The sequence below is a fragment of the Austrofundulus limnaeus genome, unplaced genomic scaffold, assembly GCF_001266775.1.
Source record: "Austrofundulus limnaeus strain Quisiro unplaced genomic scaffold, Austrofundulus_limnaeus-1.0 Scaffold180, whole genome shotgun sequence".
NCBI classification, from domain to species: Eukaryota; Metazoa; Chordata; class Actinopteri; order Cyprinodontiformes; family Rivulidae; genus Austrofundulus; species Austrofundulus limnaeus.
In genome coordinates this window covers 631189-642435 of record NW_013952582.1, presented here as the reverse complement: position 1 = coordinate 642435, position 11247 = coordinate 631189, and the positions used below count along the sequence as shown (strand labels likewise).

General features: G+C 39.7%; 2 protein-coding genes across 6 annotated transcripts in view; both read right to left on the bottom strand.

The window, feature by feature from the left end:
• LOC106524260 (myocyte-specific enhancer factor 2A) overlaps positions 1–2634 on the bottom strand; it is a 51487-nt gene extending 48853 nt beyond the window's left edge. For 2 of the 3 annotated variants that reach the window (XM_014017991.1, XM_014017997.1), the window contains exon 1: positions 2526–2633. The gene's annotated coding sequence lies outside the window, so the exon portion shown is untranslated. Of the gene's footprint in view, positions 1–2525 lie in introns of all 3 variants that reach the window. The other variant, XM_014017995.1, reaches the window with a different exon arrangement.
• A 1170-nt stretch (positions 2635–3804) lies between these two features.
• Positions 3805–11247, bottom strand: part of abcc12 (ATP-binding cassette, sub-family C (CFTR/MRP), member 12) — a 23885-nt gene continuing 16442 nt past the window's right edge. For all 3 annotated transcript variants that reach the window (XM_014017988.1, XM_014017989.1, XM_014017990.1), the window contains 12 exons: positions 11021–11124; positions 10018–10206; positions 9712–9938; positions 9346–9483; positions 7976–8165; positions 7812–7901; positions 7537–7726; positions 7029–7188; positions 6860–6938; positions 6457–6570; positions 4854–5018; positions 3805–4774 (listed from right to left, as the gene is read on the bottom strand). In XM_014017988.1, coding sequence (XP_013873442.1) covers positions 4682–4774; positions 4854–5018; positions 6457–6570; positions 6860–6938; positions 7029–7188; positions 7537–7726; positions 7812–7901; positions 7976–8165; positions 9346–9483; positions 9712–9938; positions 10018–10206; positions 11021–11124 — 1739 coding nt within the window. In that variant the 3' untranslated portion in view covers positions 3805–4681. The remainder of the gene's footprint in view (positions 4775–4853; positions 5019–6456; positions 6571–6859; positions 6939–7028; positions 7189–7536; positions 7727–7811; positions 7902–7975; positions 8166–9345; positions 9484–9711; positions 9939–10017; positions 10207–11020; positions 11125–11247) is intronic.

Sequence of the window (11247 nt, the reverse complement as noted above, 5' to 3'; positions counted from 1 at the left end):
GTAATTATGCTAATCTCCTCTTGCGTGCACGAGCAGCTGGATAGAACAGGTGGAAATTTACGCACTTTTCCTGAAGATAGAAGAGTTTGTTGAATCTGACGTGACATGTTCGTACGAACCCTTTGTACGAACAAAAGTAAGAGAAATTTAGGATAAAAATACGAACATGTTCTTGCATGAGGCCCAATCTCCTCGAATGTTCAATTAATTCCGTTTCAACCAGAGGGTGGCAGAAAAGACAAACAGATCTTGGCTGAAGTTCAGCAGAAATATTTGCTCTGACAAAAACATCAGCTCTGACAGACATTCACAACAGATTGATAATCGAGCTCTAAACTCAGTTACACAAGGGGCCAAAATTCAAAACTTGATCCAAGCCAAGGGCCAATTTCTGCCAATATCTAATGAAAAATAAAATGTTATAGAAGAAATTATTCTGAAATTATCTTCTCCACATTATGTAGCATTTAGAACATATATAACCTAACAGAGAAATAAAAACATTTTCATTTAGCCAGACATGATTAGCATTGTTTTCTTATGCCTTACTATCAACAACTTTTTCATTTATTATATCTTAGAGATACATTTCATCACAATCTAGCAAATTTGGCAAAAGAAAAAAGAAAACCCTCACCAAAAATTAAATCATTTGACATTAAAATGAGAAAAGAATACTATTTTTTTGTCTTGATCGTTAATGTGCTGTTATGAGATAAATGCGCTAAGTGCAGTGACCAAAAGAGAAACTATATACATATTTAACATTTAAATTTTACCTTTGGGGCCAGATAAAATGTTAAACGAGGGCCAGATTTGGCCCGTGGGCCTKGCGTTTGACACATGTGGCGTAAAAGAATAAATATCCTGCAGATAAAGCAGAGCTATATTAGCTAAAACCCTAAAGATGGAGGAGTTCTTCCATCTCATCTGATCCTCCTGGGCCTCGGGGACCGATGTGGTGACGGTAGAACCGTGACCTGATTACCTGTCCCCTGAAGCCTGTAATCACTAAAACCAGCAGACAGGCGGTGCTGGGCGGCTGACAGGGAGGATAATTGAAGCTGAAGCTACATGCTGCCAGCCTCGCTAATAAAATATGAAAGCAAAGAGCCGGGAAGAGGCAGAAGTGTGAAGGATGCATGATATTTTATGCAGAACAAACATCTTTTAGTTTGATACGGACTGTCAATGTATAAATTTGTCAATGTGATTTTTATCAGTTTCTTATTAACATTATCTAAAGATAATTATCATTACTTGAAGGGATATTAGCCAAAGTTTTAAACAAAGATCTCATTTGATCTGTTAAAAGTTTATAATATGGAAATGACTCTCAGCTAAAACACCAAACTGTAGTGCAGACTTATAAAGATTGGCTGAGGCAACTTCACAGAAAACATTTAAAATCGTTTACATTTAGACAAGGAATTTACCTGGTGTGTTTTCTGTTTTAAAAGTTTTTAGTAATATTTTTCTCTCTCAGTGAAGTGTCTGTGAAAAGTGCTATAGAAATAAACATTACTCTTAAATCAAGCGGGCGTCAAAGGTTAATCAGTTGTCGATTAGAGGCACTCCTAGATGTTTCTATAAACACAATTGCAGAAAATTTSTTATATTATATTGGAGATATCTGACAGCACTGCACGAGTAGAGGTCTACTTTACTTTGTTTTTCTGTTTTAACAAATTTACAGTTGAAATGAATTATCGAGAAAAGCTTTGTCAACATGTTGAAGCAAGTTCTCTCCTAAATTTATATTTTTATAACAATATTATGCACAGAACCTCCTGAAACCGCCATCCTAAATGTTGAGGTCATTTTTGAACTAGGCGTCATCTTTCAGGGGAACTAGATTGAAAGTTTTATTTTTAATATATTATATACTTCTATTTTTAACTCCCAATTGCTCCAGAAAATGTTTATTTTTATGTTCATGAGATTCTACTAATCCTAATTAGTTAGGGGAGATCTAAGAAAGAGTGCACACCAAGCAAAAGCTTGAGACACCTTATGGGGGCCATTACACCCCTCAACCCCACCCCGGTTCCCCCAGTGACACCCCTGATTTGGCTTTCATTCAAATCCATCCAATGGCAAATGATTTAACTTCTTCTTTTTTCAAAGACTCAAAAAAATTCTTTAAAACTCAAAAAACTAAAACAGTGATGACAACATTGTAAGAGGATGTCAGTGATAATAAATTAACATATTAGCGTAGGAATGTTAAAATAACGTCTTTAAGAAATACTCAAAATAGTTTAAATTTTCATTTTAAACAGTCTCAGGGGAACGCATAAAACTCTACTTTCCGCATGAGGAAACCATTTGATAAAGTTGGTTTGTGTACAACACAGCAAGTCTGAAATAATGAATACAACAGTTATAGTTGTGAGCGCTGACAGTTGTTAAAACTGATGCGCAGAAAAACCTTTAAAGCAGGATGAAGGACCCTCCCTTCTCCAGCTCTCCTCCGGTAAAGACCCTGCCTCACACTGAAATAAAACGGGTTTTGTGGAACTTACCCCTCCGCCTCTCACAGCTCCTTCAAACACGAGCTTTATCAAAGTGTCTCCGGATGAGAAACACCGTCAGAACATCGTCCTCTGCTCAAAAACACAAACTCCAGGCTGCGGCTTTAGCTCCGCCCACCTGCTGCTTGTGCGTTCGCGCGCGCGACGCGGCTCAGCTTACAGGCTGAACCGAATACATGTAAACACCTACTCGGACGTATGCTGATTGTACCGGACAGTTTAAAGCGTGCAAAAGAAGAAAAGAAACATTATTTGTTAATCCTTAAGTGAACGACTTTTGGTCGCCAAAGAATAAAGGTACATTTTAAATTTGAAGTGAAGATTTTACTTTATGTGATAATGATTGTACCAGGCTATGCTAAASGGGGTTAAAATCTAAAAAAGCTGAGGAGGATGCTGGAGAAAGATGAGCCTGGTTGGCTTATCCAAAGGAGAAAATAAAATGCTTGTTGAGACAAGATTATTTTTTTTAATAAACAGCTTGTGAGTTGGCTTCATCCCAATGTGACAATAACTGATTCATTCATATTTTATTTAGCCTTAAGGATGAGAAATAAAACTTGTGACTGAAGTCACAGAAGCAGCTGGAATTTCCTTGATAAAGCAGCTCAGGCAGTTCTACTTTTGTTTCAACAAAAATAACGACATCACTGAACTTCTGACTGTTCCATTGGGTCCTGATATAAAATGTATATTGCACATTTGCAGGATGTATGTTTTGACTTGAGTTGCCTTTACTGTTTTTTTTTTCCCAGTGCTCTGTCACTTCCTACAGTCCATTTGCTCTGCAGAAATGTAACAAAGAGATAATATGACAAACAATCAAATATATTTCATCAAATATACAAGGATCTGTCAGTAAGATTTATCATTATCATTATCATTATTATTATTTGCAGCTCAGAAAAAGGAAATCCTACCAAGAAGGGAGACAGTGTTGGGGTTAATAAAGCATATTTTGTGCTCTGATAACACAGGACCTCCAGGCACAGGGCTATTTTTTTTTTAAGTGCTGGGTGACTTGGGTCCTGTGTTATCTTCCAAGCCCGTCTCATGACTCTGGTACTGTGCTGATCTTTCAACAGCTCTTGGTGTTTTCCAGTTACTAAAAAATGAACTGTAAAATACAAAAAAAAAATAAATAAATAAATAAATAAATCAGGAACAACTCAAAGTTTATGGCAGAAAACAGCCTCAGCTGAAAACTATAAAACACGAAGTTAGCGCTGACAAAATCAGGAATAAATTTAATGTACTCAAAAAGGATGGACAGATTTTATAGAAACACTTTATTTCCATAACATAAATAATGCAAAAATACAAAAATTTAAACTGAGCACAAATTACAACTTTATACACATCATAACATTCAAAACAGTGCACAGGACTCCTCCACTGTAAGACCCCTGATGCATTTATAGGATTTAACATCAAAACCTGGTGCTACCGATTAAATATATGTGAGGTTCTTTAAGAATAACATACCTTAAACAATCTTCTCTCTCAACCTAATTTTAAATAAATTTACAGTTAGCAAACCTGTCTAGCATTAGGCACCACTTCAGTCAGAGTTTTCTTATAATTTTACTGAAGTTGATTGGGTCAAACGGTGAAAACTGATGCTAAACATTAATCAACAATAACTGCAAAAGGAGTGCATTATTAAATGCCATAAAAAACTTACACATGTCTAAAGTTTATTACATTGTTCCTGCAGCAACATGTGTGGACACTCATAAGCATGGTATGGGATTGAATTTTTACGTGATTTYCGTGCAATATGATGCCGTAGCTCTTTAAAATGTATTTCCCATTGCATGTGTAAGTAGGCAACACATCCAATATTTAAATTTAAGTGTCCAGAAAGTGACAGAAAAATAAATATGRTTAAAAAAAACATATTACAGATCACATCCACTCTGATAAAATAAACTTAAAAACATCAATCTTTTTTTTCAGTACACTTTTGGTATAAATACACAGCTATTTACAGAGTCGGGGAAAAAAAGGAAACTAATTTTCTGTCTCCTGCGACTATAACAAAATCCAGTTCTAACACATCTTACCTTAAATTGTTACAGTACTGATTAATGTACGACTGTAACTGTTGTTAATTCATGAAGGGAAACAGTGTTGATCAACAGGTTTTATGTGTTTACAGTGTTGGCAGCAGTGAGGAGAGAGGAGAACAGAGAGTCGGGTCTTTGCTTCAGCACCTCTGGAGGGTCCAGTTCTGCCACCTGGTGGTCAGAATGCTCATTGAGTCCAGGTGAAAGAAAAAACATAAAACCTGTGTGTTTTTTCGTGTCAGTTTGTTACCTTTCCTTTGTCCATGACCAGAATTCGGTCTGAGTGCATCACAGTGTTGATGCGATGTGCGATGGTGAGCATGGTGCAGTCCTGAAACGACTCCTTGATGGTGTTCTGGATCAGAGTGTCTGTCTCTGCATCGATGGAGGCTGTGGCCTCATCCAGGAGGATGATCTATCAGACAAAAGAGGGAAGCTTGTTTAAGGATAAAATGGGATCCCTGATTTGAAAATTTCAGTGATTTGTGCACAAAAATAAAAATAAGTGAATGAAGGAAGAGAATGTTTTGTTTTGTTTTTTCTGCTTGGCCTTCAGAGGAGTCAGACACTTTTTGCTCTCTCTCCCGAACATGTCCCTCCCCTTTCCTGCTTCACAGCTTTTTCAAGACTTTCTTCTACCTAGCATCCGAAAACAAAAGGAATTATGGATTTGGTCAACTGGTCTCTGAACACAATCAACACTATTTTTTCCACATTGAGATTGGAATAAGGGAAATGTAGCAGTCCCAGTGGAATGGTTGCTGCTGGTCAGGTCACTGGTTTTTGGGGCTGGAACCTGATCCATTTGGCACTGCTTTCCAATGAAGACATGGAAGATTTGTACATATTTGGATTTATGATAGTTGGATTTCTGCTGATCGGCGTTGAAAGCGATCCTGACAGCAGTCCGGGCCTGTGAGAAGCCGTCAGGAACCATGGACGGAATCTCCAGTACTGGAAACACACAGACTCAGACGTTGGGGGAGTTAAGTCTCAAACTGGACGCGATTCTGATGAGAATCGCAGCTCAGCAGCGTGCCCATGAGATGTAGGATTACACCTGGGTGAAGTTTCAGATGGAAAGAGGTGAGGAGGCGATGAAATTGGGAACATTCGGCATTTTTTCGCCATTTCAGTGATGCAGTTAAGGCTGTAAAGCGGCAAGAAATTCGAGGCCACTTGTCCCAAAACAACTGTGTTTATCTTTTGGATCCCAGCAGCTGCTGGCCTTGGTTGGTCGGCAGTTATCAAAACTTCCCAGGAGGATATGTTAACAAAGGTTTAATTCCCCTGTTCCCTCTCCCCGTATCATCCGTGTGGGACCAGTCTGAAGGTTGTGGACCAGTCTGAAGGTTGTGATAGTGGTGAGGGAGGAAGGGGAAACTCTGAACTCTTGTTAACTGAGCTTGGGAGTGTAAGATCTGGTCTCTGGCAGGTCCTGGTCTTGGACTGGTTCCAGCACAGAGTATTAACCTGGAACGTCACTGGCTCCACTGAATCCAGTCCCCCGTACCATGTGTTGGATCCCCAACCACCCCCCTCCCCTCCCCAGCTGTCTTGCTCTTGCGAGTTGTTTTATTTTGTGTATGATTCTGTGTTTATGAGTAAATATGATCAGAGCAACTTTAACTCATATGCTATTGTGTTTTTTTTTTTTTTCAAACTAGCGTGATCGTGTTTGCGCAAGACCTGTTCATCCATTCACCCCCATGTTTGTTATGTGCGTCTTTCTCCTGAACGGAGTGTTCTTAACTGCAACTTCATTCTGCATTGCATCTTTGATGTGTGTTAATGACAATAAAGCTGATTCTGAATGTTAAAGAACAGCCAATAATTAAGTGAACAACAGAGACCTTGGAGTTACGGAGAAGTGCTCGAGCCATACACATGAGTTGTCTCTCGCCTACAGAGAAGTTTTCTCCATTTTCCAACACTTGAGCCTGAAGCTTCTCCTCCAGCTTGGAGATCTGAGGGGAAAAAAATCAGATTAACACAAAGATTCTGACTTCAACAGTACTTTTTACAGACATTAGATTATATTCTAACAGCACTTGAAGCGTTTTGAGTGACCTTAAGAGTCGGGCCAGTTTCATGGTGGCATTATTTCTAAAAGGCTTTAAGATGTGCAATAGTTCAATAACTACAAAAACTGTTTCCATCGTTTTCATTCTGTTGAACCAAGAGTTAATGTGTTCTGAATACGTATATGAGCTCCAAAACTTTGTAAACTATCATCTTCATGCCCTGATAACATACAGAGTCCTTCATGTAGGTCTGCTCCAGGACTGCCCAGATCTCCTCATCAGTGTAGATATCAAAGGGGTCCAGGTTGTACCTGTGGGGGCGCACACAGTTGGTCAGCATGAGACTGACACACAGCAGTGAGACCAGGCAGGTACCTGCCAGTGAGGCTAGCTAGTCTTACCTGATTGTGCCTGTGAACAACACCGGCTCCTGAGGGATGATGGACAGCTTGCTGCGCAGATCCTGCAAGCCGATGGCCATGATGTCCACTCCGTCTACAAGGATGGTTCCTGCTGCTGGCTCCACCAGTCTGAACAGAGCCACACCTAGAGAGGATTTCCCTGCAGACACCGAGCACAAAGAGCAAGAGCTGAAACCTCCATTGGAACTAATGGAGCTGTACATGAGAGCTGTGCAAAACTGGTTCTGGGTCTAAGCAGGGTCCAGGTTTCTGGCCTGTAAGAATGGCTACTCTAAATAAATTATCTAATTATCTTTTCARAATTATTTGCACCTTACATGAACTGAACAAGCAAAATTTTCTTTATTTGAGCTACCTAGGGTAAAGAAAAGAATAATTTATTGTTCTGAAAATGAGATAGACATGCAATGTTTTGAGCAATTTTCTTTTTGTCAAAAACATTTGAAAACCAACATTAGATAAAAAGCTTTCACGCTGGATGGCTTACCAGAGCCTGTCCTTCCCACGATGCCAACTTTCTCTCCAGCTCGAATGCGAAAGTCGAGGCCGTTCAGGACAATGGGTGTGTTGTCTCTGTACCTCATCTTATAGTCCCGGAAAGTAATGGCTCCATCTTTGGGCCAGCCATCTGGGACATGAGCATCCTTTATGTGCCTGGGGGCCTCAGGCTCGCAGTTCTGTTGGCACAGTAAAGGAGGGCACATATCAGTAGACGCTGGACAGTCCAGGACTCATGAACTGAAGGCAGGAGAGAAAACTGACCTTGATGTATTCCAACAGTCGTTCCACCGAATTGAACCGTGCCTCCACTTCTGTTGCCTGCCTCACTACGTACTGGAGCAGTCCTGTCAACTGGAGYRCACGTAAAACTCAGTTTCAGTTTGAAACGCTGTGAAATCAGGAACTTGTTTGGTGTCCAGATTTACCTGAATGGTATAAGACATGGCCAGGCCTTTCAGGGCTGGATTGATGAGGTCGTTACTGCTGAGCACCACGAACAGAGACACCAGCAGAGTCATGGTGGCGGCCATGAAGTCCAGCCAGAATGAGAGCCAGCGAGTGCCAGAGTGAAACAGCAAATAGTGGTTGGAGTTGATGTCATTCAGGGACTTGAAACTGTGGTTTGACAAAAGGACAGAAGGGCGGTTCTTAATGTTTCCCTTTAACCAAACAAAGCCTTGTTTAGGACGTAGACCAGCCTCAGGAACAATGGACCTCATGCAAGAATCGTYCGTACGCACAGATTTGTTCTTAAGTTGAGCGTACGAGTGATTTAGGAGAATTTGTGGCATTCACCAATTTTCTTGTATCCTAAGATTTTTTTCAGATACGAACTAAATTCACGAGTGGTCCAGACCTGTCACATATTTTACGAGCAGTCAGTCTGCTGTTATCCAGACGAATTTTTCTCATTAATAACTTTATATTTCATTAGTTTTAAGATATTTTGAGTTGAAAATAAATTACACTCCATAATTATGTTTAAAATAAGTTATTCTGTTTGAATTAGAATTATAATTTTAAATGTAATAATGTAGACTAATGATATACACTGGTTAAATTAAAAATAAATAGGCTATTAATTTTGTTGTATAGCACTAAAATATTATTATGAAGTCAATAGAAGTTTTGAGACATTTTAAAATGTTTTTTTGCAGAAACGCATCTGACACTTGTGACAGTTGGGGGAGGACTCTAAATAAGTGAAACCTAAGTAACACAGTTGTTTACAATGAAATTAAAAATATTTGATCAAAGAAAAGCCGGAGCAGGACTGCAGAGAGAGATAACTATGATTTAGATTTTTATTTCTGTGACTGTACGACCCACGGGAGACACGACATTAACAGCAGTTGTTATTTCATTCCTCTGCTTTAAACAGATCCTTTAATTCCACAGCTGACGCTGCTAAAAATGACTTTTGTGGATCTCCGAGAGCAGGACTTCAATCTCCAAACTCGTAAAGTTCTTCTTTTTTACTTTGCGATGTCATTTATGAATGAACACTTCCTGGTACGTGGGGCAGGAAACATATATCCTTATATGGTGTTTTTTGAGGCGGTAATTATGTAAATCCCCTCTCCCCGTGCACGAGCACCTGATACGCATTCATCAGTTTACGCTCCTCATTTACACACTTTTCCTGAAAATAGAAGAGTTTGTTGAATCTGACGTGACATGTTCGTACGAACGAAAGTAAGAGAAATTAAGGATAAGAATAAGAACATGTTCTTGCATGCGGCCCGTTGTCAGTGAGACATCACCTCCTGCACTGGATGAACCTAAAGTATCTCACAGTTTGATGTGATTGTCTTGAATGTTGTAGGCATGGATGGTGCTGAGGCCCTGCAAAGTCGAGGTGGTGAGGGAGATGCAGGGAGAGCGACTGATGTTGTCCATCTTCTTCATCTGACGAATACTTCTTTGAAACACGCTGAAGAGAAAATCACAACCAGCGTTAAGACAAAAATCTGTCTGCATAAAACAAAAAGAAAATATGGGAACAACTTATGGCATAACTAACTGCTCACTGAATGTTGTATTTCTCCAATAAACAAATAAAGATAAAAAAGACAAAAATCTTCTGAATAGCATAATTCCCCCGCAGTCCCCCTAAAAGCTTATTTGAACCTTGTTTTGACCTTTGAGACCATAAACTCACAAAAGAATGAGCGCGAACAAGACTCCCATGATGACCACGACCACCAGCATCAGGGGGAAGATGGAGGCGATGATGATGATGGTGAAGGCAACGAGAAGAGAAAATTGCAAAAACGGGTCCATGTGGAGAGGAAGCACAGTGTCCACCTCCTCCTGATCTTTGGAGAAGCGGTTCAGAATGCGTCCTGCTGGCGTCGTGTCAAAGAAACTCATTGGGCTGGCAAAAATCTGTTAAATTCCAACAGAATTATCCATGTCAGCTATTAGAGGGAAACATTTGATTTTTGGTTGTGGGTTCAGACCGTACCTTCTTGAACATGCGGTCGTGGAGTTTGCAGGCGGCTCTTAATGTGACATGAGTGTAAAAGAAGCATTTAATCACAGCTAGTACTGTGGTGACAATGACCATCACTCCATAAATGGTTTGGTAGTAGGACAGGTGAGGATTTTGTGAGACATTACTGTTCGAAGTGGAGTTTGAAGTGGAGTTTCCTGACTACAAAGAGAAAATATTAGACCTTTAAATGACAAGAGTATTTTACAACCATTGACAAACTCTTATACAGCAATCTATGGCAATTATCTCAAAGCAATTAGAAATTTGAGCAATGATTCATAAATCATGTCCCTGGAATGATGCAAAAAAATTTGCTTTTCATGTTTAATCCTAACTTCAATGCCACACGGTAGATTCCCCATTACCAACACAAGATAAACTCAATGTGGTATCTGAGAATCATGTATGACCACTGCAGATAACCCCTAAATTTCTGTACACCAAAGCCACATAATGAAGGATTACAATAATTGATTATGGATTAGTATATCGTAACATCATCATTTCAAATCCTCACTATTGTGTACATTATCATGTCATCCATTTCCCACAATACTGTTTGTTTAACCAATCGCTAAACACAAGGTGTCTATCAAGTTTCATTCAATTATCTTATCTTAATGTAAATGACAGCATCATCAACATACATTGAATATCTGTACAACTTTCTCGTCATTCTTCACACAGACAAAATAATAATATTCTTACAATGGAACCTTGCAAGAACACCTGTTTTGCAAATGTGAAAGACTGATCCCACTGTTTGGTCTCTGTGGTCAAACGTAAAATTAGAATCAAACAAGGCCAAAGTCTCTGGACAAGCTGCAGCATTTCACTGTAAAAGCTGCAAAGGTGTTTATATTTACTGCAGATTTCAAGCTTGAGTAGCAGAAAGCAGACATGAGTGATAGTTGTTCATCAGTACTTGCTGTTAATGGGGGGGGGGGGGTTAAAAAAAGACAGTGACTCTCACCCCATCACCCTGCTCCAGCCAGTGACTGAGCCACCAGTTGCTGAAAGCTGTGGATCCGATCATGAGGACAATGTTCAGGATGGTGAGGAGGGTCACGAAGTAGCCTGCAGTAACACAAGTAAACTCAGCCAACCAGGACAAAGTACAGTATCTGAATTATGCACGTGTGTGTGTGTGTGTGTGTGTGTGTGTGTGTGTGTGTGTGTGTGTGTGTGTGTGTGTGTGTG